Source organism: Procambarus clarkii, chromosome 46, assembly GCF_040958095.1.
Source record: "Procambarus clarkii isolate CNS0578487 chromosome 46, FALCON_Pclarkii_2.0, whole genome shotgun sequence".
Lineage (NCBI taxonomy): Eukaryota > Metazoa > Arthropoda > Malacostraca > Decapoda > Cambaridae > Procambarus > Procambarus clarkii.
In genome coordinates, this window is record NC_091195.1 from 9,663,856 (window position 1) to 9,689,751 (window position 25,896).

The 25,896-nt window shown below is 52.9% G+C and overlaps 1 protein-coding gene across 1 annotated transcript; it reads left to right on the plus strand.

The window, feature by feature from the left end:
- Positions 1-1,045: 1,045 nt before the first annotated feature.
- Positions 1,046-25,227, plus strand: LOC138350638 (uncharacterized). The gene is made up of 3 exons (XM_069301689.1): positions 1,046-2,862; positions 4,955-5,284; positions 22,618-25,227. The coding sequence occupies exons 1-3, from the start codon at positions 1,062-1,064 to the stop codon at positions 22,818-22,820; spliced, it is 2,334 nt and encodes a 777-aa protein (XP_069157790.1). The 5' UTR covers positions 1,046-1,061; the 3' UTR covers positions 22,821-25,227.
- The last annotated feature ends 669 nt before the right edge of the window (positions 25,228-25,896 follow it).

Here is a 25,896-nt window from a genome sequence, read left to right on the forward strand (position 1 = left end):
TGGAAATTAGTCAACTGTTGAGGGATGCATCCTGAGGAAGGTCTGTCGTTGGCTTAGGAAGGCCTACACAAGCCTAACAAGCTGCCCGTCTCCGACAGTGAGAAACAATGTTATGTTTTTAAACATAATATAATAACAAAACCAGCGTGGGACATTTACTGCTTGTGTGAAACTTGACAACAGTTGTGTGAGGTGAGAATCATACGGCCCAATATGGCGGCCTCGAGTCCTGTTATCCAACCGGAAGATGTGAACAGACTGCGGTATGGACTGGCTGTGACTAAGGCAGGACGAGACGCGCTAGCAAGTGTGTTTATGTGGTCGTACCGGGGCACCTTCCCAGTAGTGACTTACCTCACTCAGGACTTGGGGTACACCAATGCTCAGTACAGGCGTGTCTTCGATGCTCACCAGAGGGATAAACTCGAAGTTTCCTCTGACGCGGCTACTTTTGACATTACCCTGTTGTATAAACTCCTGCAACGTGTGTGTGGTCTGGCTGAGATGAATGACCCCACGTGGACCACTCCAGGGCCTCAGGGACCATCACTTGAACACCTCATTTACAAGCTGAAGAAACACCGAAACACGTTAGCCCATGATAATGTGAGAATGTCAGAGCAAGATCTTACGTCAACACTGACGGAGCTCAGTGACTTATTGGCTAAGATGCTGGCTGAGGCCGGCGTCCGGTGTAGGACAAACAGCCAGGATGTGGACCACGTGACCAGAGATGCCACCAAGTATATTGGTGATCTGCTAGCGAAGGTCAGAGAGCCGCTGGATCCCTCAGATGTGGCGTACTTGCCACAGCTCCGCCAGGAGATTAAGATGTTCAGAAGCCACATCACAGAAGAGGTTAAGCAGATGAGCAAGCAGGAGCTAACTGACGGGTATAAACTGCTGTACCAGATTGTTCCCGCACCTGGCTCCTCCTCAACATTAACTACAACCCAAGTCTTGCTTTTACACGACTACGACTCCTTGAAGATCCCATCATAGGGGCAAGACCCTCCCACGCTGCCAAGGGTCAGCATATAGATTATAATCACATCTTGAGTATGAGACGAGAGAACGGAAGAGTCCCTGAGTGTGTCCTCCTGACGGGGGAAGGAGGTATGGGCAAGACAACTTTACTCAAGCTCATCCTCGAGAAGTGGGTAGAGGACCCTGCTGCCATACGTTACCTGGGCACTGTGGACCTCGTTTTCTATGTACAGTGCAGGGACACACATCTTAATACCTTCGAAGATCTACTCCGCCAGTTGCTGCCTCAAACACTTCGTGATTCTGACCCTGACTTCCAGCTGTTTAAGGAGATAATCTTGAGCTTAAATATATTAGTCCTGATTGACGGCTACGACGAGGTCAACGACCATTCAGGAAGGCTGGTGGAGGAGCTGTTGCACCTGCCTGGCAAGGATGTGAGGTTGGTGATAACCACACGGCCGGGGTGGGACCAACAACTGTCACAGCTCGTCCCACACACCAGACCTCGCTGCAACATCCTCGTCTTGGGCATCACTCCAAAACGTCGCGTGAAATTCGCCGAGAGAACCATCAAGGTGCTGGTGGCGGGAGAGTGCCAACGGAGTGTCATCACAGGGAGGTTTACCCAGCGGCTGGAGCAGATGAGTCAGTTCCTGGGTGAGTACCTCAACACTCCACTCACCTTGACCTTGTTGGCGCTGCTGTGTGTCGAGGCTCCAGAAGAATTTAACAACCTCACCACAAACACTGAAGTCTACGAGAAGATTCATGACTTCATAACCAGTAAACTGGTGTCCAGACTCACAGACAAATACGTGACCGAACCCAAAGGAAAATGTGACGAAAATGTGAAAAAGTTTTTGAGGTTCTTAGAAGAGATTAGTTTAAGAGGGATCCAGAGGAAGGAGTACGACCTTTGGCCGGAGACGGAAGTGGAGATTAGGGAGAAGTGTGACACTCTGGGACTGCCGCAGGAGGAGGTCTTGTCCAACTATTTCACAAGAACCAGCTACCGTCGGGGCCTCAATGTGGTGTGGGTGTTTGGCTATTTTCACGCCAGGTACCAGGAGTATTGTGCCAGCAGGGGGCTGGTCACTCTCTTGTTGAGGGCTGAGCAAGACCGAGGTGATCCAGCATCACACCGTGTGTCAGGGGAAAGGTCTATAATCATTGACCTCTTGGTGGATGTTGTACGTAAGGAAAAGCGCTCCTTGGGAGATCACCTGAAAGGGTCAAAGTTTAATATTAGCGACGTGCTACAAGAGTTTAGGGAGCGCCCCAGATGGCAGAACATTTTAGTCAGCACTACCGGGGTGCTGTGTACCCGGGGAGTAGAGCACAGGTTCATTACTCACATAATTGACCTGTGCAAGATGGTTACACATGAGCCTGACGAGCTGTTGAAGCATGTAGCAGAGTCTCGCGGGAGTGAGCACGTCATCCAAGCCGTGTGTGAGAAGCTGCGTACAGAACAAGAGTGGGAAATATGGAGTGTTGACTCGTGTGTTGTCCTGCCGCTTGTTCTTAAGAAGGTGACACCTAAGAACATTTACCTAAGAATAAGCGATACACCCCAACTAAAGCAGTGTTTGTCTGCACTGTCAGAGCTGGCAAAAATGAAGGTAACCATATACTTAGTTCTTCCCTATAATTTAAACAGGAAAAAGAGAAGTGATATACGAAAACAATGTTTGGAGAGGCTGATAGCCCCCGGCAGTAAGTGTACCTTAGAGCGGTTTATTGGTGGCTTGTCTGAGGCAGCCATACCCCTCCTGCCTCACACCCTCGAGAGCCTCACCCTGGACCTCACACTACAGCAACTGACCGTCCTCATCCGTCACCTGCCTCACCTTCCTCACCTGCAGTATCTTGGTAAATATTCATATTTTCCACCATAATTTTTAGAGTTATTTATTAATACCAAAATTACGCAAAGGGCTTCATTCGTCATGTTTAATATAGTAATTCAGATTTATATTGTTTACAACCTTATGGACGAAAGATTCCTTATATTGTTTACAAACATAATCACCTTAAGGGAGACAAACACCTTATTTTGTTTACAAATATAGTCACCTTAAGAGCGACAAATACCTTATATTGTTTACAAATATAGTCACCTTAAGAGCGACAAACACCTTACATTGTTTACAAATATAGTCACCTTAAGGGTGACAAACCTTCTACTTTGATTACAAATATAGACTTATTAAGGGCGACTACTCCATGAATAATAAATGTTCGAAACATTCCGCTGCTGTATATATTCTTGTGCATAAATAATTTCATGAAGTATTTAGCGGCGCCATACTTTTGGTTCAGATGACTTACCACTTTGACTTTGACTCGTGGTACAGATCTCCTTTCACTGTGACCTAATTCCTGTTCAAGATGACCTTTCACTGTGACCTAATTCCTGTTCAGGATGACCTTTCACTGTGACCTAATTCCTGTTCAAGATGACCTTTCACTGTGACCTAATTCCTGTTCAAGATGACCTTTCACTGTGACCTAATTCCTGTTCAGGATGACCTTTCTCTGTGACCTAATTCCTGTTCAAGATGACCTTTCACTGTGACCTAATTCCTGTTCAGGATGACCTTTCACTGTGACCTAATTCCTGTTCAAGATGACCTTTCACTGTGACCTAATTCCTGTTCAAGATGACCTTTCACTGTGACCTAATTCCTGTTCAGGATGACCTTTCACTGTGACCTAATTCCTGTTCAAGATGACCTTTCACTGTGACCTAATTCCTGTTCAAGATGACCTTTCACTGTGACCTAATTCCTGTTCAGGATGACCTTTCTCTGTGACCTAATTCCTGTTCAAGATGACCTTTCACTGTGACCTAATTCCTGTTCAAGATGACTTTTCACTGTTAACCTAATTCCTATTCAGGATGACCTTTCACTGTGACCTAATTCCTGTTCAGGATGACCTTTCACTGTGACCTAATTCCTGTTCAGGATGACCTTTCTCTGTGACCTAATTCCTGTTCAAGATGACCTTTCACTGTGACCTAATTCCTGTTCAAGATGACCTTTCACTGTGACCTAATTCCTGTTTAAGATGACCTTTTACTGTGACCTAATTCCTGTTCAAGATGACCTTTCACTGTGACCTAATTCCTGTTCAAGATGACCTTTCACTGTGACCTAATTCCTGTTTAAGAGGACCTTTCACTGTGACCTTGATCCCTTGGTTAATTAGACCTTCCGTAACTTTGATCCTTAATTCAGGTGACCCATCTATCCCTGTGACCTTGATACTTGGTCTAGATGACCTTTCACTGTGACCTTGACTTAGTTTATATGACCTTCTAATGCGACCTTGACCATTGATAAAGATAACCATGACTGTGACCTTGACCATGATACAGATGACCTTGACCATTGATACAGATGACCTTGACTGTGACCTTGACCATTGACACAGATGACTTTGACTGTGACCTTGACCATTGACACAGATGACCTTGACTATTGATACAGATGACCTTGACCATTGACACAGATGACCTTGACCATTGACACAGATGACCTTGACTATTGATACAGATGACCTTGACCATTGATACAGATAAACTTGATACAGTTGATACAGGTAACTTTGACTGTGACCTTGACAATTGATACAGACAACCTTGACTGTGACCTTGACAATTGATACAGATAACCTTGACTGTGACCTTGACCATTGACACAGATGACCTTGACCATTGATACAGATGACCTTGACCATTGATACAGATGACCTTGACCATTGTTACCGATGACCTTGACCGTGGCTTTTAAAAGCTATTAATACATAGTTTAGATGCTATTAATACTGTTCAAAATACGGACTTGTCATCAGGTAATAAACCCAGCAGTAAGGTGAGTGGATGGCTCAGTACGTCTTCTTGTTATATCTTAGAACATACCAGTAACGACAGTGACTGTATCTCAGTGTATGTCTTCAGACATTGACCTGGACGCCTGGGACTACGTGGTCCCGGACACCCTGGACGCCACGGGCTACGTGGACCCGGACACCCTGGACGCCACGGGCTACGTGGACCCGGACATCCTGGGCTACGTGGACCCGGACACCCTGGACGCCACGGGCTACGTGGACCCGGACACCCTGGACACTCTGCCGTACCAGGGAAGGGAGCTCCGCCTGATCATCAGGCGGCGCCTCACTGATGACGACCCCGCCATAGACTGGTGCTGCCACCTGGCGGCTCAGCTGTGTCCTTTCTCAAGAGAAGGGTATAGTCGCCTGTACTTCTCTAACACGCTTCTCACCTGTACGTATTGACGACATTTTAACACGTGAATATCTGTAACTCAGTTGTTTAATTCACAGTGCTTCCAGTGGTTTCAAAAATATTTTTACATTAAAAGTCATGAATTAGAGAACTTATAAGGCTTCTTGAGTAACTTTGAGCACCGTTTAGCGACCAAGAATATTCATTAAGCAAGCTTCACTGCTTATAAGATAACACTGATCAATATTTAGCCCAACATTGTCTTGCTTAATACAAGCTAGATTTACTTGATATAAGTTTTCTTTGGCATGAGTGTGTGACATAGACAGGTGTGGGTGGGGAGAGTAGCCAGGTGTGGGCTTTAGTGTTCCCTCTCATGTGCAGGTGTGGGTCGGGAGAGTAGGCAGGTGTGGGCTTCCGTGTTCCCTCTCATGTGCAGGTGTGGGGAGGGAGAGTAGCCAGGTGTGGGCTTTAGTGTTCCCTCTCATGTGCAGGTGTGGGTGGGGAGAGTAGCCAGGTGTGGGCTTCCGTGTTCCCTCTCATCTACAGGTGTGGGGAGGGAGAGTAGCCAGGTGTGGGCTTTAGTGTTCCCTCTCATGTACAGGTGTGGGTGGGGAGAGTAGCCAGGTGTGGACTTTAGTGTTCCCTCTAATCTGCAGGTGTGGGTGGGGAGAGTAGCCAGGTGTGGGCTTCCGTGTTCCTTCCCATCTGCAGGTGAGGGGAGGGAGAGTAGCAGGTGTGGGCATCAGTGTTCCCTCTCATGTGCAGGTGTGGGGGTGGAGAGTTACCAGGTGTATACTTCAGTTTTCCCTCTCATCTGCAGGTGTGGGTGGGGAAAGTAATCAGGTGTGAAGGAGACAGGTGTTGGTTTACTGTTCCGTCTCATCTACAAGTGGGGGCTGGCAGTGGTCCCAGCTGTAGAATTCAGTATTTACTCTGATATGCAGGTTTGGATGAGGAAAATAGGCTGGTGTGGGGCTCCTTCTGTAGGTGTGGGTGGGGAGAGTAGCCAGGTATGGGCTTCCGTGCTCCCTCTCATCTACAGGTGTGGGTCGGGAGAGTAGCCACGTGTGACAACGTTTGTTTTCATGTATTAGCTACGTTATTGTGTGGTTGTAAATAAGTTGCCACAACTTACTGCACAACTTTGGCTAAACAATTTTGAGACCGTGTCGCAACATTAAATGTTGCATAAAAATCGTTTTCCTGATTGATGGAATATATACAAAAAATATAGATAGAAATAAATAGATAAAAATATAAAATATATAGAAATATATTAAAAATATATTTCTACATATACTAGAAATAAAATTGAAGCATAATAAAATGTAGGTTAAAAATATTTTATTCATTACTTTCACTTAATGGAGAATCCATGGTAGTGGTGGTGGAATTGTTGCTGGGTTGTGGTTGGTGGCTGTGGTGGTAGGTTGTGATTGGTGGCAGTGGTGAGTGATGTTTATTGTTGGTGGTAGTGGTTGGTTCTAGTGGTGGTTAATAGTTGTGGTTTGTGGCGGTGGTGGTTGATTGCTGTGGTTGGTAATTGTGGTGGCTGATGGTTGTGATTAGTGGTAGTGGTGGTTATTGTTAATGGTGGTCGAGGTTGTCGTGGTTTATGGTATCTGGCTCTGCTCCACTACCCTCCTCCTCCTCGTCACCACTAGCCTCCTCCTCCTCTGCTCCACTACCCTCCTCCACCTCTGCACCACTACCCTCCTTCTCTGCACCACTACCCTCCTCCACCTCTGCACCACTACCCTCCTCCTCTGCACCACTACCCTCCTCCTCTGCACCACTACCCTCCTCCTCCTCTGCTCCACTACCCTCCTCCACCTCTGCACCACTACCCTCCTCCTCTGCACCACTAACCTCCTCCGCAGCACCACTACCCTCCTCCTCTGAACCACTACCCTCCTCCTCTGCACCACTACCCACCTCCTCTGCACCACTACCCACCTCCTCTACACCACTACCCGCATCCTCCTCTGCTCCACTAGCCTCCTTCTCCTCTGCACCACTACCCTCATCCTACTTTGCACCACTACCCTCCTCCACCTATGCACCACTACCCCCTCCTCTGCACCACTAGCCTCCTCCTCTGCACCAACACTCTAATCCCCGTTTGCACCACTACCCTCCTCCTCCTCCTCTGCACCACTACCCTTATCCTCCTCCCTGCACCACTTCCTTCCTCCTCTGCACCACTACCCCCCTCCTCGGCACCACTACCCTCCTCCTCTGCACCACTACACTCCTCCTCTGCACCACTACCCTCCTCCTCCTCTGCACCACTACCCTCCTCCTCCTCTGCACTACTACCCTCCTCCTCTACACCACTACCCTCCTCCTCTGCACCACTACCCTTCTCCCCTGCACCACTACCCTCATCCTCCTTTGCACCATCACCCTCCTCCTCCTTCTCTGCACCACTACCCTCTTCTACCTCCTCCTCCTCTGCACCACTACCCTCCCTCGCCTCCTCTGCACCACTACCCTCCCTCGCCTCCTCTGCACCACTACCCTCCTCCTAATCTGCACAACTACCCTTCTCCTACTCTGCACCACTATCCTCCTCCTCAGCACCACTACCCTCCCCCTCTGCACCACTACCCTCCTCCTCTGCACCACTACCCTCCTCCTCCTCTGCACCACTACCCTCCTCCTCCTCTGCACCACTACCCTCCTCCTCTGCACCACTACCCTCCTCCTCCTCTGCACCACTACCCTCCTCCTCTGCACCACTACCCTCCTCCTCCTCTGCACCACTACCCTCCGCTTCTGCACCACTACCCTCCTCCTCCTCTACAACACTACTCTCCTCATTCTTTGCACCACTACCCTCCACCTCCTACTCTGGACCTCTACTCTTCTCCTCCCATGAACCACTACCCTCCTCCTCTGCACCACTACCCTCCTCCTCTGCACCACTACCCTTCTCCTCTGCACCACTACCCTCCTCCTCCTCCTCTGGACCTCTATTCTCTTCCTCCTCTACACCACTACCCTCCTCCCCTGAACCACTACCCTCCTCCTCTGCACCACTACCCTCCTCCTCTGCACCACTACCCTCCTCCTAGCACCACTACCCTCCAACTCCTCATCTGGACCTCTACTCTTCTCCTTCTCTGCACCACTACCCTCCACCCCTGAACCTCTACCCTCCTCCTCTGCACCACTACCCTCCTCCTCTGCACCACTATCGTCATCCTCCTCTGCACCACTACGCTCCTCCTCCGCACCACTACCCTCCCCCTCCTCCTCTGCACCTCTACTCTCCTCCTCCTCTGCACCACTACCCTTCCCCTGCTCAGCACCACTACCCTCCTCTTCCTCTGAACCACTACCCTCCTCCTACTCTGCACCACTACCCTCCTCCTCCTCTGCACCACTACGCTCCTCCTCCTCTGCACCGCTACCCTCCTCCTCTGCACCACAACCCTCCTCCTCTGCACCACTACCCTCCTCCTCTGCACCACTACCCTACTCCTATGCACCACTACCCTCCTCCTCTGCACCACTTCCCTACTCCTATGCACCACTACCCTCTTCCTCATCTGCACCACTACCCTTCTCCTCCTTTGCTCCACAACCCTCCTCCTCCTCCTCTGTACCACTTCCCGACTCCTCCTCTCCACCACTACCCTCCTCATCCTCTGCACCACTACCCTCCCCCTCCTCTGCACCACTACCCTCCTCCTCCTCTGCACCACTACCCTCCTCCTCCTCTACACCACTACCCTCCTCCTCTGCACCACTATCCTCCTCCTCTGCACCACTACCCTTCTCCTCTGCACCACTACCCTCCTCCTCTGCACCACTACCCTCCTCTTCTGCACCACTACAATCCTCCTCCTCTGCACCACTACCCTCCTCTGCACCACTACCCTCCTCTGCACCATTACTCAACCCCTCCTTTGCCCCACTACCCTCCTCCTCTGCACCACTACCCTCCTCCTCTGCACCACAACCCTCCTCCTCTGCACCACTACCCTCCATCTCCTGTGCACCACTACCCTCCTCCTCCTCTGCACCACTACCCTCTTCCTCCTCTGCACCACTACTCTCCTCCCCCTCTGCACCACTACCCTCCTCTTCTTCCACCACTACCCTCCTCCTCCTCTGCACCACTACCCTCTTCCTCCTCTGCACCACTACTCTCCTCCTCCTCTGCACCACTATCCTCCTCCTCCTTTGAACCACTACCCACCTCCTCCACTGCACCACTTCCCTCCTCCTCTCTGCACCACTACCCTCCTCCTCCTCCGCACCACTACCCTCCTCCTCCTCCTCTGCACCACAACCCTCCTCCTCTGCACCACTTCCCTCCTCCCCCTCTGCACCACTACACTCCTTCTCCTCTGCACCACTACCCTCCTCCTCTTCTGCACCACTACCCTCCTCCTCTGCACCACTACTCTCCTCCTCCTCTGCACCACTATCCTCCTCCTCCTCTGAATTACTACCCTCCTCCTCCTCTGCACCACTTCCCTCCTCCTCTCTGCACCACTACCCTCCTCCTCCTCTGAACCAGTACCCTCCTCCTCCTCTGCACAACTACCTTCCACCTCTTCTGCACCACTACCCTCCTCCTCTGCACCACTACCCTCCTCCTCCTCTGCATCACTACCCTCCTCCTCCTCTGCATCACTACCCTCCTCCTCTGCACCATTACCCTCCTCCTCCTCTGCACCACTACCCTCCTCCTCTTCTGCATCACTACCCTCCTCCTCTTCTGCACCACTACCCTCCTCCTCGGCACCACTACCCTCCTCCTCTGCATCACTACCCTCCTCCTCTGCACCACTACCATTCTCCCCTGCACCACTACCCTCGTCCTCCTTTGCACCATCACCCTCCTCCTCCTCCTCCTCTGCACCACTACCCTCTTCTACCTCCTCCTCCTCTGTACCACTACCCTCCCTCGCCTCCTCTGCACCACTACCCTCCTCCTCTGCACCACTACCCTCCTCCTATGCACCACTACCCTCCTCCTCCTCCGCTGCACCACTACCCTCCTCCTAATCTGCACCACTACCCTTCTCCTCCTCTTCACCAATATCCTCCTCCTCCTCTGCACCACTACCCTCCTCCTCTGCACCACTACCCTCCTCTGCATCACTACCTTCCTCCTCCTCTGCATCACTACCCTCCTCCTCTGCACCACAACCCTCCTCTTCCGCACCACTATCCTCCTCCTCTGCACCACTACCCCACTCCTATGCACCACTACCCTCCTCCTCTGCACCACAACCCTCCTCCTCCGCACCACTACCCTCCTCCTCTGCACCACTACCCTACTCCTATGCACCACTACCCTCCTCCTCTGCACCACTACCCTCCTCCTCTGCACCACTACCCTCCTCCTCTGCACCACAACCCTCCTCCTCTGCACCACTACCCTCCTCCCCCTCTTCACCACTACCCAGCTTCCTCTCTGCACCACTACCCTCCTCCTCTGCACCACAACCCTCCTCCTCTGCACCACTACCCTCCTCCCCCTCTGCACCACTACCCTCCTCCTCTGCACCACTATCCTCCTCTTCTGCACCACTACCCTCCTCCTCTGCACCACTACTCTCCTCCTCCTGTGGACCACTATCCTCCTCCTCCTTTGTACCACTACCCTCTTCCTCTGCACCACTACCCTCCTCCTCCTCTGCCCCACTACCCTCCTCCCCCTCTGCACCACTACCCTCCTCCTCCTCTGCACCACTACACTCCTCCTCCTCTGCACCACTACCCTCCTCCTCTGCACCACTATCCTCCTCCTCTGCACCACTACCCTCCTCCTCTGCACCACTATCCTCCTCCTCTGCACCACTACCCTCCTCCCCCTCTGAACCACTACCCTCATCCTCCTCTGCACCAGAACCCTCCTCCTCCTCTGCACCACTACCCTCCTCCTCCTCTGCACCACTACCCTCCTCCTCCTCTGAACCAGTACCCTCCTACTCTCTGCACAACTCCCCTCCTCCTCTTCTGCACCACTACCCTCCTCCTCTGCACCACTACCCTCCTTCTCCTCTGCACCACTACCCTCCTCCTCCTCTGCATCACTACCCTCCTCCTTTGCACCACTACCCTCCTCCTCCTCTGCACCACTACCCTCCTCCTCCTCTGCATCACTACCCTCCTCCTCTGCACCACTACTTTCCTCCTCTTCTGCACAACTACCCTCCTCTTCTTCTGCATCACTACCCTCCTCCTTCTCTGCACCACTACTCTCCTCCTTCTCTGCAGCACTACCCTCCTCCTCTGCAAAACTACCCTCCTCCTCTGCACCACTACCTTCCTCCTCCTTTACACCACCACCCTCCTCCTCCTCTGCACCACTACCCTCCTTCTCTGCACCACTACCCTCCTCCTCCTCTGCACCTCTACCCTCCTCCTCTGTACCACTACGCTCCTCCTCCTCTGCACCACAACCCTCCTCCTCCTCTGCACCACTACCCTCCTCCTCCTCCTCTGCACCACTACCCTCCTCCATCTCTGCACCACTACCCTCCTCCTCTGCAACACTACCCCCCTCTCCTGCACCACTACCCCCCTTCTCCTCTGCACCACTACCTTCCTCCTCCTTTACACCACCACCCTCCTCCTCTTCTGCACCACTACTCTCCTCCTCTGCACCACTACCCTCCTCCTCTTCACCACTACCCTCCTCCTCCTCTGCACCACTAACCTCCTCCTCCTCCTCCTCCTCTACACCACTACCCTCCTCCTCTGCACCACTAACCACCTCCTCTGCACCACTACCCTCCTACTCTGCACCACTACCCTCCTCCTCTGCACCACTACCCTCCTCCTCTGCACCACTACCCTCCTCCTCCTCTGCACCACAACCCTCCTCCTTTGCATCACTACATTCCTCCTCCTCTGCACCACTACCCTCCTCCTCCTCTGCACCACTACCTTCCTCCTCTGCACCACTACCATCCTCCTCTGCATCACTACTCTCCTCCTCTGCACCACTACCTTCCTCCTCTGCATCACTACCCTCCACCTCCTCTTCTGCACCACTACCCTCCTCCTACTCTGCACAACTACCCCCCTCCTCTGCACCACTACTCTCCTCATTCTCTGCACCGCTACCCTCCCCCTCCTCTGCACCACTACCCTCCTCCTCCTCTGTACCACTACTCTCCTCCTCCTCTGAACCACTACCCTCCTCCTCCTCTGCACCACTACCCTTCTCCTCTTCTGTACCACTACCCTCCTCCTCCTCTGCAGCACTACCCTCCTCTTCCTTTCACTCACTACCCTCCTCCTTCTCTGCACCACTACCCTCCTCCTCCTCTGCACCACTACCCTCCTCCTTCTCTGCAACACTACCCTTCTCCTCTGCACCACTACCTTCCTCCTCCTTTACACCATTACCCTCCTCCTCCTCCTCCTTTCCACCACTACCCTCCTCCTTCTCTGCAACACTACCCCCTCCTCTGCACCACTACCCTACTCCAATGCACCACTACCCTCCTCCTCCTCTGCACCACTACCCTCCTCCTCCTCTGCACCACTACCCTCCTCCTTCTCTGCAGCACTACCCTCCTCCTCTGCAACACTACCTTCCTCCTCTGCACCACTACCCCCCTTCTCCTCTGCAACACTACCCTCCTCCTCTGTACCAATACGCTCCTCCTCCTCTGAACCACAATCCTCCTCCTCCTCTGCACCACAATCCTCCTCCTCCTCTGCACCACTACCCTCCTCCTCCTCTGCACTACTTCCCTCCTCCTCCTCTGCACCACTACCCTCCTCCTCTTCTGCACCACTAGCCTCCTCTTCTGCACCACTACCCTCCTCCTCTTCACCACTACTTTCCTCCTCTTCTGCACAACTACCCTCCTCTTCTTCTGCATCACTACCCTCCTCCTTCTCTGCACCACTACTCTCCTCCTTCTCTGCAGCACTACCCTCCTCCTCTGCAACACTACCCTCCTCCTCTGCACCACTACCTTCCTCCTCCTTTACACCACCACCCTCCTCCTCCTCTGCACCACTACCCTCCTTCTCTGCACCACTACCCTCCTCCTCCTCTGCACCTCTACCCTCCTCCTCTGTACCACTACGCTCCTCCTCCTCTGCACCACAACCCTCCTCCTCCTCTGAACCACTACCCTCCTCCTCCTCCTCTGCACCACTACCCTCCTCCATCTCTGCACCACTACCCTCCTCCTCTGCAACACTACCCTCCTCTCCTGCACCACTACCCCCCTTCTCCTCTGCACCACTACCTTCCTCCTCCTTTACACCACCACCCTCCTCCTCTTCTGCACCACTACTCTCCTCCTCTGCACCACTACCCTCCTCCTCTTCACCACTACCCTCCTCCTCCTCTGCACCACTAACCTCCTCCTCCTCCTCCTCCTCTACACCACTACCCTCCTCCTCTGCACCACTACCCACCTCCTCTGCACCACTACCCTCCTACTCTGCACCACTACCCTCCTCCTCCTCTGCACCACTACCCTCCTCCTCTGCACCGCTACCCTCCTCCTCCTCTGCACCACTACCCTCCTCCTTTGCATCACTACATTCCTCCTCCTCTGCACCACTACCCTCCTCCTCCTCTGCACCACTACCTTCCTCCTCTGCACCACTACCATCCTCCTCTGCATCACTACTCTCCTCCTCTGCACCACTACCTTCCTCCTCTGCATCACTACCCTCCACCTCCTCTTCTGCACCACTACCCTCCTCCTACTCTGCACAACTACCCCCCTCCTCTGCACCACTACTCTCCTCATTCTCTGCACCGCTACCCTCCCCCTCCTCTGCACCACTACCCTCCTCCTCCTCTGTACCACTACTCTCCTCCTCCTCTGAACCACTACCCTCCTCCTCCTCTGCACCACTACCCTTCTCCTCTTCTGTACCACTACCCTCCTCCTCCTCTGCAGCACTACCCTCCTGTTCCTTTCACTCACTACCCTCCTCCTTCTCTGCACCACTACCCTCCTCCTCCTCTGCACCACTACCCTCCTCCTTCTCTGCAACACTACCCTTCTCCTCTGCACCACTACCTTCCTCCTCCTTTACACCATTACCCTCCTCCTCCTCCTCCTTTCCACCACTACCCTCCTCCTTCTCTGCAACACTACCCCCTCCTCTGCACCACTACCCTACTCCAATGCACCACTACCCTCCTCCTCCTCTGCACCACTACCCTCCTCCTCCTCTGCACCACTACCCTCCTCCTTCTCTGCAGCACTACCCTCCTCCTCTGCAACACTACCTTCCTCCTCTGCACCACTACCCCCCTTCTCCTCTGCAACACTACCCTCCTCCTCTGTACCAATACGCTCCTCCTCCTCTGAACCACAATCCTCCTCCTCCTCTGCACCACTACCCTCCTCCTCCTCTGCACCACTACACTCCTCTACCTCCTACTCCTCTGCACAATTGCCCTCCCCCTCCTCTTCTGCACCACTACCCTCCTCCTCTGCACCACATCCCTTCTCCTCTGCACCACTACCCTGCTCAACTACCCCCTTCCTCTGCACCACTACTCTCCTCATTCTCTGCACCACTACCCTCCTCCTCCTCTGCACTACTTCCCTCCTCCTCTGCACCACTACCCTCCTCCTCTTCTGCACCACTAGCCTCCTCTTCTGCACCACTACCCTCCTCCTCCTCTGCAGCACTACCCTCCTCTTCCTCTCACTCACTACCCTCCTCCTTCTCTGCAACACTACCCCCCTCCTCTGCACCACTACCCTTCTCCAATGCACCACTACCCTCCAATTCTGCCCCACTATCATCCTCCTCCTCTGCACCACTACCCTCCTCCTCTGCACCACTACCCTCCACGTCCTCTGCACCACTTTCCCTCCTCCTCTGCACCACTACCCTCCTTCTCCTCTGCACGACTACCCTCCTTCTCCTCTGCACCACTACCCTCCTTCTCCTCTGCACCACTGCCCTCCTCCTCCTCTGCACCACTACCCTCCTCCTCCTCTGCACCACGAACCTCCTCCTCCTCCTCCTCCTCCTCTACACCACTACCGTCCTTGTCCTTTGCACCACTACCCTCCTCCTCTGCACCACTACCCTCCTCCTCTGCACCACTACCCTCCTTCTCTACACCACTACCCTCCTCCTCCTCCTCCTCTGCACCACTACCCTGCCCGTCCTCCTCTGCACCACTACCCTCCTCCTCCTCTCCACCACTTTCCTCCTCAACCTCTGCACCACTACCCTCCTCCTCCTCCTCCTCCTCCTCTGCATCACTACCCTGCCCCTCCTCCTCTGCAAAACTTCCCTCCTTCTCTGCGTCACTACCCTCCTCCTCCTCTGCACCATTACCCTCCTCCTTCTCTGCACCTCTACCCTCCACCTCCTCTTCTGCACCACTACCCTCCTCCTCCTCTGCACCACTACCCTCCTCCTCCTCTTCTGCACCACTACCCTCCTCCTCCTCTGCACCACTACCCTCCTCCTCCTCTGCACAACTACCCTCCAATTCTGCACCACTATCTTCCTTCTCCTCTGCACTACTACCCTCCTCCTACTCTGCACAACTACCCTTCTCCTATGCACCACTATTCTCCTCATTCTTTGCACCACTACCAACCACCTCCTCTTCTGCACCACTACCCTCCTCCTCCTCTGCACCACTACCCTCCTCCTCCTCTGCACAACTACCCTCCAATTCTGCACCACTATCATCCTCCTCCTCTGCACTGCTACCCTCCTCCTCCTCTGCACCACTACCTTCCTCCTCTGCACCACTACCCTCCTCCTCCTTTGCACTACTACCCTCCTCCTAATCTGCACCACTACCCTCCTCCTCCTCTGCACCACTACCCTCATCCTCTGCACCACTACCCTCCTCCTCCTCTTCACCACTACCCACCTCCTATGCACCACTACCCTCCTCCTCCTCTGCACCACTACCCTCCTCCTCCTCTGCACCACTACCCTCCTCCTCCTCTGCACCACTACCCTCCTCCTCTGCACCACTACCCTCCTACTCCCCTGCACCACTACCCTCCTCCTCTTCTACACCACTACCCTCCTCCTCCTCTGCACCACAACCATACTCCTCTGCACCACAACTCTTCTCCTCTGCACCACTACCCTCCTCCTCCTCTGAACCACTACCCTACCCTTCAGCACCACTACCCTCCTCCTCCTCTGCGCCACTACCCTCTTCCTCCTCTGCACCACTACGCACCTCCTTTGCACCACTACCCTCCTCCTCCTCTGCACCACAACCTTCCTCTTCCTCTGCACCACTACCCTCCTCCTCATCTGCACAACTACCCTCCTCTTCCTCTGCATCACTACCCTCCTCCTCCTCTGCACCACTACCCTCCTCCATCTCTGCAGCACTACCCTCCTCCTCTGCACCACTGCCTTCCTCCTCCTCTGCACCACTACCCCCGTTCTCCTCTGCACCACTACCTTCCTCCTCCTCTGCACCACTACCCCCGTTCACCTCTGCAACACTACCCTCCTCCTCTGCACCACTACCCCTGTTCTCCTCTGCACCACTACCTTCCTCCTCCTCTGCACCACTACCCCCCTTCTCCTCTGCACCACTACCCTCCTCCTCTGCACCACTACCCTCCTCCTCTGCACCACTACCCTCCTCCATCTCTGCAGCACTACCCTCCTCCTCTGCACCACTACCCTCCTCCTCTGCACCACTACCTTCCTCCTCCTCTGCACCACTACCCCCCTTCTCCTCTGCAACACTACCCTCCTCCTCTGCACCACTACCCTCCTCCTCCTCTTCACCACTAACCTCCTCATCCTCCTCCTCCTCTACACCACTACCCTCCTCCTCCTCCTCTTCCACCTCTGCACCACTACCCTTCTCCTCTGCACCACTACCCTCCTCCTCTGCACCACTACCCTCCTCCTCCTCTGCACCACTACCCTCCTCCTCTGCACCACTACCCTCCTCCTCCTCTGCACCACTACCCTCCTCCTTTGCATCACTACATTCCTCCTCCTCTGCACCACTACCCTCCTCCTCATCTGCACCACTACCCTCCTTCTCTGCACCACTACCCTCCTCCTCTGCACCACTACCCTCCTCCTCTGCACCACTACCCTCCTCCTCCTCTGCACCACTACCTTCCTCCTCTGCATCACTACTCTCCACCTCCTCTTCTGCACCACTACCCTCCTCCTCTGCACCACTACCCTCCTCCTCTGCATCACTACCCTCCACCTCCTCCTCTGCACCACTACCCTCCTCCTCCTCTGCACCACTACCCTCCTCCTCTGCATCACTACCCTCCTCCTCCTCTGCACCACTACCCTCCTCCTCTGCACCACTACCCTCCTCCTCCTCTGCACCACTACCCTCGTCCTCCTCTGCTCCACTACCCTCCTCCTCCTCTGCACCATTACCCTCCTCCTCCTCCTCCTCCTCAGCACCACTACCCTCCTCCTCTGCACCACTACCCTCCTCTTCTGCACCACTACCCTCCTCCTCCTCCTCCTCCTCTGCACCACTACCCTCCTCTTCTGCACCACTACCCTCCTCCTCTGCATCACTTTCCTCCTCCTCCTCTGCATTACTACCCTCCTCCTCCTCTGCTCCACTACCATTCTCCTCCTCTGCACCACTACCCTCCTCCTACTCTGCACGACTACCCTCCCTCTCCTCTGCACAACTACCCTCCTCTTTCTCTGCATCACTACCCTCCTCTTCTTCTGCACCACTACCCTCCTCCTACTTTGCACCACTACCCTCCTCCTCCTCTGCACCACTACCCTCCTCCTCCTCTGCACCACTGCCCTCTTCTTCCTCTGCACCACTACACTCCTTCTTCTCTGCTCCACTACCCTCCTCTTCCTCTGCACCACTACCCTCCTCCTACTCTGCACGACTACCCTCCCTCTCCTCTGCACAACTACCCTCCTCCTCTGCACCACTCCCCTCCTCCTCCTCTGCACCATTACCCTCCTCTTCCTCTGCATCACTACCCTCTTCATCCTCCTCTGCACCATTACCCTCCTCCTGTGCGCCACTACCCTCCTCCTCCTCTGCACCACTACCCTCCTCCTCCTCCTCCTCTGCACCAATACCCTCCTCCTCCTCCTCCTCCTCCTCCTCTGCACCACTACCCTTTTCCTCTCTACCACTACCCTCCTCCGCCTCTGCACCACTACCCTCCTCCTCCTCCTCCTCTGCACCACTACCCTCCTCCTCCTCTGCACCACTTCCCTCCTCCTCTTCTGTACCACTACCCTCCTCCTCTGCACCACTACCCTCCTCCTCCTATGCACCACTACCCTCCTCCTCCTCTGCACCACTACCCTCCTCCTCCTCTGCACCACTACCCTCCTCCTCCTCCTCTGCTCCACTACCCTCCTCCTCCTCTGCACCATTACCCTCCTCCTCCTCCTCAGCACCACTACCCTCCTCCTCTGCACCACTACCCTCCTCTTCTGCACCACTACCCTCCTCCTCCTCCTCCTCCTCCTCTGCACCACTACCCTCCTCCTCTTCTGCACCACTACCCTCCTCCTCCTCCTCCTCCTCTGCATCACTACCCTCCTCCTCCTCCTCCTCCTCCTCCTCTTCTGCACCACTACCCTCCTCTTCCTCTGCACCACTACACTCCTCCTATTCTGCACCACTACCCTCCTCCTTCTCTGCACCACTACCCTCGTCTTTCTCTGCACCACTACCCTCCTCCTCCTCTTCACCACTGCCCTCTTCTTCCTCTGCACCACTTTACTCCTCCTGCTCTGCTCCACTACCCTTCTCCTCCTCTGCACCACTACCCTCCTTCTCTGCACCACTACCCTCCTCCTCCTCTGCACCACTACCCTCCTCTTCCTCTGCACCACTACACTCCTCCTATTCTGCACCACTACCCTCCTCCTTCTCTGCACCACTACCCTCGTCTTTCTCTGCACCACTACCCTCCTCCTCCTCTGCACCACTGCCCTCTTCTTCCTCTGCACCACTTTACTCCTCCTGCTCTGCTCCACTACCCTTCTCCTCCTCTGCACCACTACCCTCCTTCTCTGCACCACTACCCTCCTCCTCTTCTGCACCACTACCCTCCTCCTCCTCCTCTGCATCACTACCCTCCTCCTCCTCCTCCTCTTCTGCACCACTACCCTCCTCTTCCTCTGCACCACTACACTCCTCCTATTCTGCACCACTACCCTCCTCCTTCTCTGCACCACTACCCTCGTCTTTCTCTGCACCACTACCCTCCTCCTCCTCTGCACCACTGCCCTCTTCTTCCTCTGCACCACTTTACTCCTCCTGCTCTGCTCCACTACCCTCCTCCTCCTCTGCACCACTACCCTCCTCCTCCTCCTCCTCCTCTGCACCACTACCCTCCTCCTCCTCCTCCTCCTCTGCACCACTACCCTCCTCCTCCTCCTCCTCCTCTGCACCACTACCCTCCTCCTCCTCCTCCTCTGCACCACTACCCTCCTCTTCTGCACCACTACCCTCCTCTTCCTCTGCACCACTACACTCCTGCTCTGCTCCACTACCCTTCTCCTTCTCTGCACCACTACCCTCCTCTTCTTCTGCACCACTACCCTCCTCCTACTCTGCACCACTACCCTCCTCCTCCTCTGCACCACTACCCTCCTCCTCCTCTGCACCACTGCCCTCTTCTTCCTCTGCACCACTTTACTCCTCCTGCTCTCCTCCACTACCCTCCTCCTCCTCTGCACCACTACCCTCCTCCTTCTCGGCACCACTACCCTCGTCTTTCTCTTCATCACTACCCTCCTCTTCCTCTGCACCACTACCCTCCTCCTACTCTGCACGACTACCCTCCCCCTCCTCTGCACAACTCCCCTCCTCCTCTGCACCACTCCCCTCCTCCTCCTCTGCACCAGTACCCTTCTCTTCCTCTGCACCACTACCCTCCTCCTCCTCTGCACTACTGCCTTCTTCCTCTGCACCACTACCCTCCTCCTCCTCTGCACCACTACCCTCCTCCTCCGCTGCACCACTACCCTTCTCCTCCTCTGCACCACTACCCTCCTCCTCCTCTGCACCACTACCCTCCTATTCTGCACCACTACCCTCCCCCTCCTCTACACCACTACCCTCCTCCTCCTCTGCACCACTACCCTCCTCCTCCTCGGCACCACTACCCTTCTCCTCCTATGCACCACTACCCTCCTCTTCCTCTGCACCACTACCCTCCTCCTACTCTGCACCACTACCCTCCCCCTCCTCTGTCCCACTACCCTCCTCCTCTGCACCACTACCCTCCTCCTACTCTGCACCACTACCCTCCCCCTCCTCTGTACCACAACCCTCCTCCTCTTCTGCACCACTACCCTCCTCTTACTCTGCACCACTACTCTCCCCCTCCTCTGCACCACTACCCTCCTTCTCTGCACCACTACCCTCCTCCTCCTCTGCACCAATATCCTCCTCCTCCTCCTCCTCCTCTGCACCGCTACCCTCCTCCTCCTCTGCACCACTTCCCTGCTCCTCCTCTGCACTACTACCCTCCTCTTACTCTGCACCACTACTCTCCCCCTCCTCTGCAACACTACCCTTCTTCTCTGCACCACTACCCTCCTCCTCCTCTGCACCAATATCCTCCTCCTCCTCTGCACCGCTACCCTCCTCCTCCTCTGCACCACTTCCCTGCTCCTCCTCTGCACCACTACCCTCCTCCTCCTCTGCACCACTTCCCTCCTCCTCCTCTGCACCACTACCCTCCTCCTCTGCACCACTACCCTTTTCCTCCTCTGCACCACTACCCTCATCCTCCTCAGCACCACTACCCTCCTCCTTCTCTGCACCACTTCCTCCTCCTCCTCTGCACCATTACCCTCCTCCTCCTCTGCACCACTACCCTCCTCCTCCTCAGCACCACTACCCTCCTCCTCTGCACCACTGCCCTCCTCCTCCTCTGCACCATTACCTTCCTCTTCCTCTGCATCACTACCCTCCTCCTCCTCCTCTGCACCACTACCCTCCTCCTCTGCGCCACTACCCTCCTCCTCCTCTGCACCACTACCTTCTTCCTCTCTACCACTACCCTCCCCCTGCTCTGCACCACTACCCTCCTCCTCCTCCTCTGATGCACCACTACCCTCCTCCTCCTCCTCTGCACCAATACCCTCCTCCTCCTCTGCACCACTACCCTTTTCCTCTCTACCACTACCCTCCTCCGCCTCTGCACCACTACCCTCCTCCTCCTCCTCTGCACCACTACCCTCCTCCTCCTCTGCACCACTACCCTCCTCCTCTTCTGTACCACTACCCTCCTCCTCTGCACCACTACCCTCCTCCTCCTATGCACCACTACCCTCCTCCTCCTCTGCACCACTACCCTCCTCCTCCTCTGCACCACTACCCTCCTCCTCTTCTGTACCACTACCCTCCTCCTCTGCACCACTACCCTCCTCCTCCTATGCACCACTACCCTCCTCCTCCTCTGCACCACTACCCTCCTCCTCCTCTGCACCACTACCCTCCTCCTTTGCTCCACTACCCTCCTCCTCCTCTGCACCATTACCCTCCTCCTCCTCCTCAGCACCACTACCCTCCTCCTCTGCACCACTACCCTCCTCTTCTGCACCACTACCCTCCTCCTCCTTCTCCTCCTCCTCTGCACCACTACCCTCCTCCTCTTCTGCACCACTACCCTCCTCGTCTGCATCACTATCCTCCTCCTCCTCTGCACCACTACCCTCGTCCTCTGCACCACTACCCTCCTCCTCCTCTGCACCACTACCCTCCTCCTCCTCCTCTGTACCACTACCCCTCATCCTCCTCTGCACCACTACCCTCCTCCTCCTCTGCACCACTACCCTCCTTCTCCTCTGCACCACTACCCTCCTCCTCCTCTGCACCACTACCCTCCTCGTCCTCTGCACCACTACCCTCCTCCTCCTCTGCACCACTACCATCCTCCTCCTCCTCTGCACCACTACCCTCATCCTCCTCTGCACCACTACCCTCCTCCTCCTTTACACCACTACCTTCCTCCTCCTCTGCAACTCTACCATCCTCCTCCTCCTCCTTAAGAGATGGGTGTGAGGAGTAGCCAGGTGTGGGCTTCAGTATTCCCTTTCATCTGCAGGTGAATGTGGGGAGAGTTGCCAGGTGTGGGCTTCAAAGTTCCCTCTCATCTGCAGGTGTAGGTGGGAAGAGTAGCCAGGTGTGAGCTACAATCTTCCCTCTCATCTTCAGGTGTGGGTGTGGAGAGTTGCCAGGTGTGAGCTGCAATGTTCCCTCTCATCTACAGGTGTGGGTGTGGAGAGTTGCCAGGTGTGAGCTTCAATGTTCCCTCTCATCTGCAGGTGTGGGTAGGGAGAGTTGCCAGGTGTGAGCTTCAATGTTCCCTCTCATCTACAGGTGTGGGTGGGGAGAGTTGCCAGGTGTGGGCTTCAATGTTCCCTCTCATCTGCAGGTGTGGGTGGGGAGAGACTCCTGCGAGGACTTCACCGGAGGGGCGTCACTGGTGATGACCTTGAGATTGACCTTGCGACTGGGATCCGGTACAGTGAGGACAGTGAGGATAGTGAGGACAGTGAGGACAGTGAGGAGAACAATAAGTACCTCCGAGAGCTCATTGCGTCGCTTAACAATTTTAATGAATTATATATATGGTAGATTGTTGAGACCAGCCTCACGAGACCAATAATGTACAAGGACACATCTACGAGGAGCTGGTTGTTGAGACCAGCCTCACGAGACCAATAATGTACAAGGACACATCTACGAGGAGCTGGTTGTTGAGACCAGCCTCACGAGACCAATAATGTACAAGGACACATCTACGAGGAGCTGGTTGTTGAGACCTGCCTCACGAGACCAATAATGTACAAGGACACATCTACGAGGAGCTGGTTGTTGAGACCTGCCTCACGAGACCAATAATGTACAAGGACACATCTACGAGGAGCTGGTTGTTGAGACCAGCCTCGCGAGACCAATAATGTACAAGGACACATCTACGAGGAGCTGGTTGTTGAGACCAGCCTCACGAGACCAATAATGTACAAGGACACATCTACGAGGAGCTGGTTGTTGAGACCAGCCTCACGAGACCAATAATGTACAAGGACACATCTACGAGGAGCTGGTTGTTGCTGAGAATTTTGGTATGCTGGAGGTATGAATGAGTTTTGGTATGCTGGAGGTATGAATGAGTTTTGGTATGCTGGTGGTATGAATGAGTTTTGGTATGGTGGTGGTATGAATGAGTTTTGGTATGCTGGAGGTATGAATGAATTTTGGTATGCTGGTGGTATGAATGAGTTTTGGTATGCTGGAGGTATGAATGAGTTTTAGTATGCTGGTGGTATGAGTGAGTTCTAGTATACTGGTTGTATGAATTAGTATTAGAATGTTAGTAGGATGAATGAGTTTTGGTATGCTGGAGGTATGAATGAGTTTTGGTATGCTGGAGGTATGAATGAGTTTTGGTATGCTGGTGGTATGAATGAGTTTTGGTATGCTGGAGGTATGAATGAGTTTTAGTATGCTGGTAGTATGAGTGAGTTCTAGTATACTGGTTGTATGAATTAGTATTAGAATGTTAGTAGGATGAATGAGTTTTGGTATGCTGATGGTATGATTGAGTTTTTGTATGCATTGTATGAATGTATTTTAGTATGCTGGAGGTATAAATAAGCATTTGTATGCAGATTTTATTAATACGTTTAGAAATGCATTTTGCATGAATAACTGATTTTGATATACTGATTTTATGAATAAGTTTTGGCATGTAATTTATATATTAGCATTTTCTACACTTTATATCGATATGATTTTCTTTACTATTGTTTATTGGATCAATATTATTAGTTTTAGCTGTTTATTGTTTAAGGGATTTTAGTTATTTTGACATTTTAGGAATTTTAGGCATTGAGAATTTCTGTCTCACTTTTATTCTGTCTTATCCTTATTATCCTTAAGATCAAGCAGGAGCATATACACCTGTGTTATTGTAAGTTGCTTAATGTACAACTTAATACAGTAAGTTGCCTACTGTAACTTGCTATAATGCATTAAGCAGTTTATTGTATATGTACTTTAATATTATCAGTATCCGATTGTAAACTTGTTCTACTACAGTAGCTAGCCTTTTTAGGAACTTTCTTTATTACAGTAAGTAGCGTACTGTACAAGTACTTTAATATAGTATGCAGAATACTGTTCAAGTAGTTTAATACAGTAAGTGTCCTTCTGCTCACTTAAATGTACAATTTCTTTAGAAAAGAAACTACCAAGAATCTGCCTTTAAAGGAGAAATTGAGTATAACCTTGGATTGTCAATGAGAAATCTGAGAGCAATAATACACCAAGAACTTCAACAAAATCGTGTAGATCTGAGGCAAAGTGAAATTCACACCAGTAATTTCATTTATCATCATACTATCATGGAAGAGGAGCCACACATCTATGGTTCATCCAATAAAATCAGCAGACTTCTAGATGTTACTACTGCTCGGCTTAGACTCGGTTATAAGTATCTCTAGGAATTGTCATTATCTGCTGATGTAGACCTGACCAAAGGTAAACTGTGTCAACAAAATTATTCGCACACCCTCCGTCACTATTTGATGGAGTGCGAAAAGATACATGAATTCAGAGACAATTCTATAGAAATGTTCTAAAGATGTGTAAATGTTTCATTCAAAATTATCTGCTGCCAGAAATTTTGGCCAAATATCCCCAGTTTGCAAACTGTAGGTAGTAACTAAGAGTTATTGTAACCTATCCACCGCTGCCCACTGGATGGGGGGCGGTGTGCAGGACAAACATATCAATTGTGACACTAGCTCTCCACATATGTTAGTTGCTTAATTTAGAAACTGTACTTGTGGTCGATCTCGAACCCATTGTTGATGTGACGACTTATATTGAATTTTGTAACTAGCTCATCAAGATTGTAACTTGCTTAGCTAAATGAATTGTGGGGTTCAGTCCCTGAGCCCATTATGTGCCTCTGTAACCCTTTCCACTACGGCCCACAAGATGGGTATGGGGTGCATAATAAATGACCTAAACTGTACACCTCCTTTGATACTGTAAGTAGTACTGTACTATGCTTTTTATAGTTCAGTACTGCAAGTATTAAAGTAAATACATGCATTATCGGAAATAAAGCAACATATAAGTTTAAACAATATTAACACTTTTATTTTCGCTCATTCTCTGAAGTCTATTGTATTATTGTTTGTAACTTGCTAGTGGTATATGATATGACTTTTTCAACAGAAACAGAGTAAGACAAATCCGAGTGGTAAACGTTGCCAATGGTCCTCAGGACTCTGGCCTGAGACCTGTCTTGTTTACCGTATATATAAACCATGTTGATACAACACTCAAGTGCAACATTACCATAGTTGCCAATCGTCCTCAGGACTCTGGCCTGAGACCTGTCTTGTTTACCGTATATATAAACCATGTTGATACAACACTCAAGTGCAACATTACCATAGTTGTCAATGGTCCTCAGGACTCTGGCCTGAGACCTGTCTTGTTTACCGTATATATAAACCATGTTGATACAACACTCAAGTGCAACATTACCATAGTTGTCAATGGTCCTCAGGACTCTGGCTTGAGACCTGTCTTGTTTACCGTATATATAAACCATGTTGATACAACACTCAAGTGCAACATTACCTAGTTTCCGATGATAAAAAAATGTTGATAGAAATAAATTAAGAAAAACTTA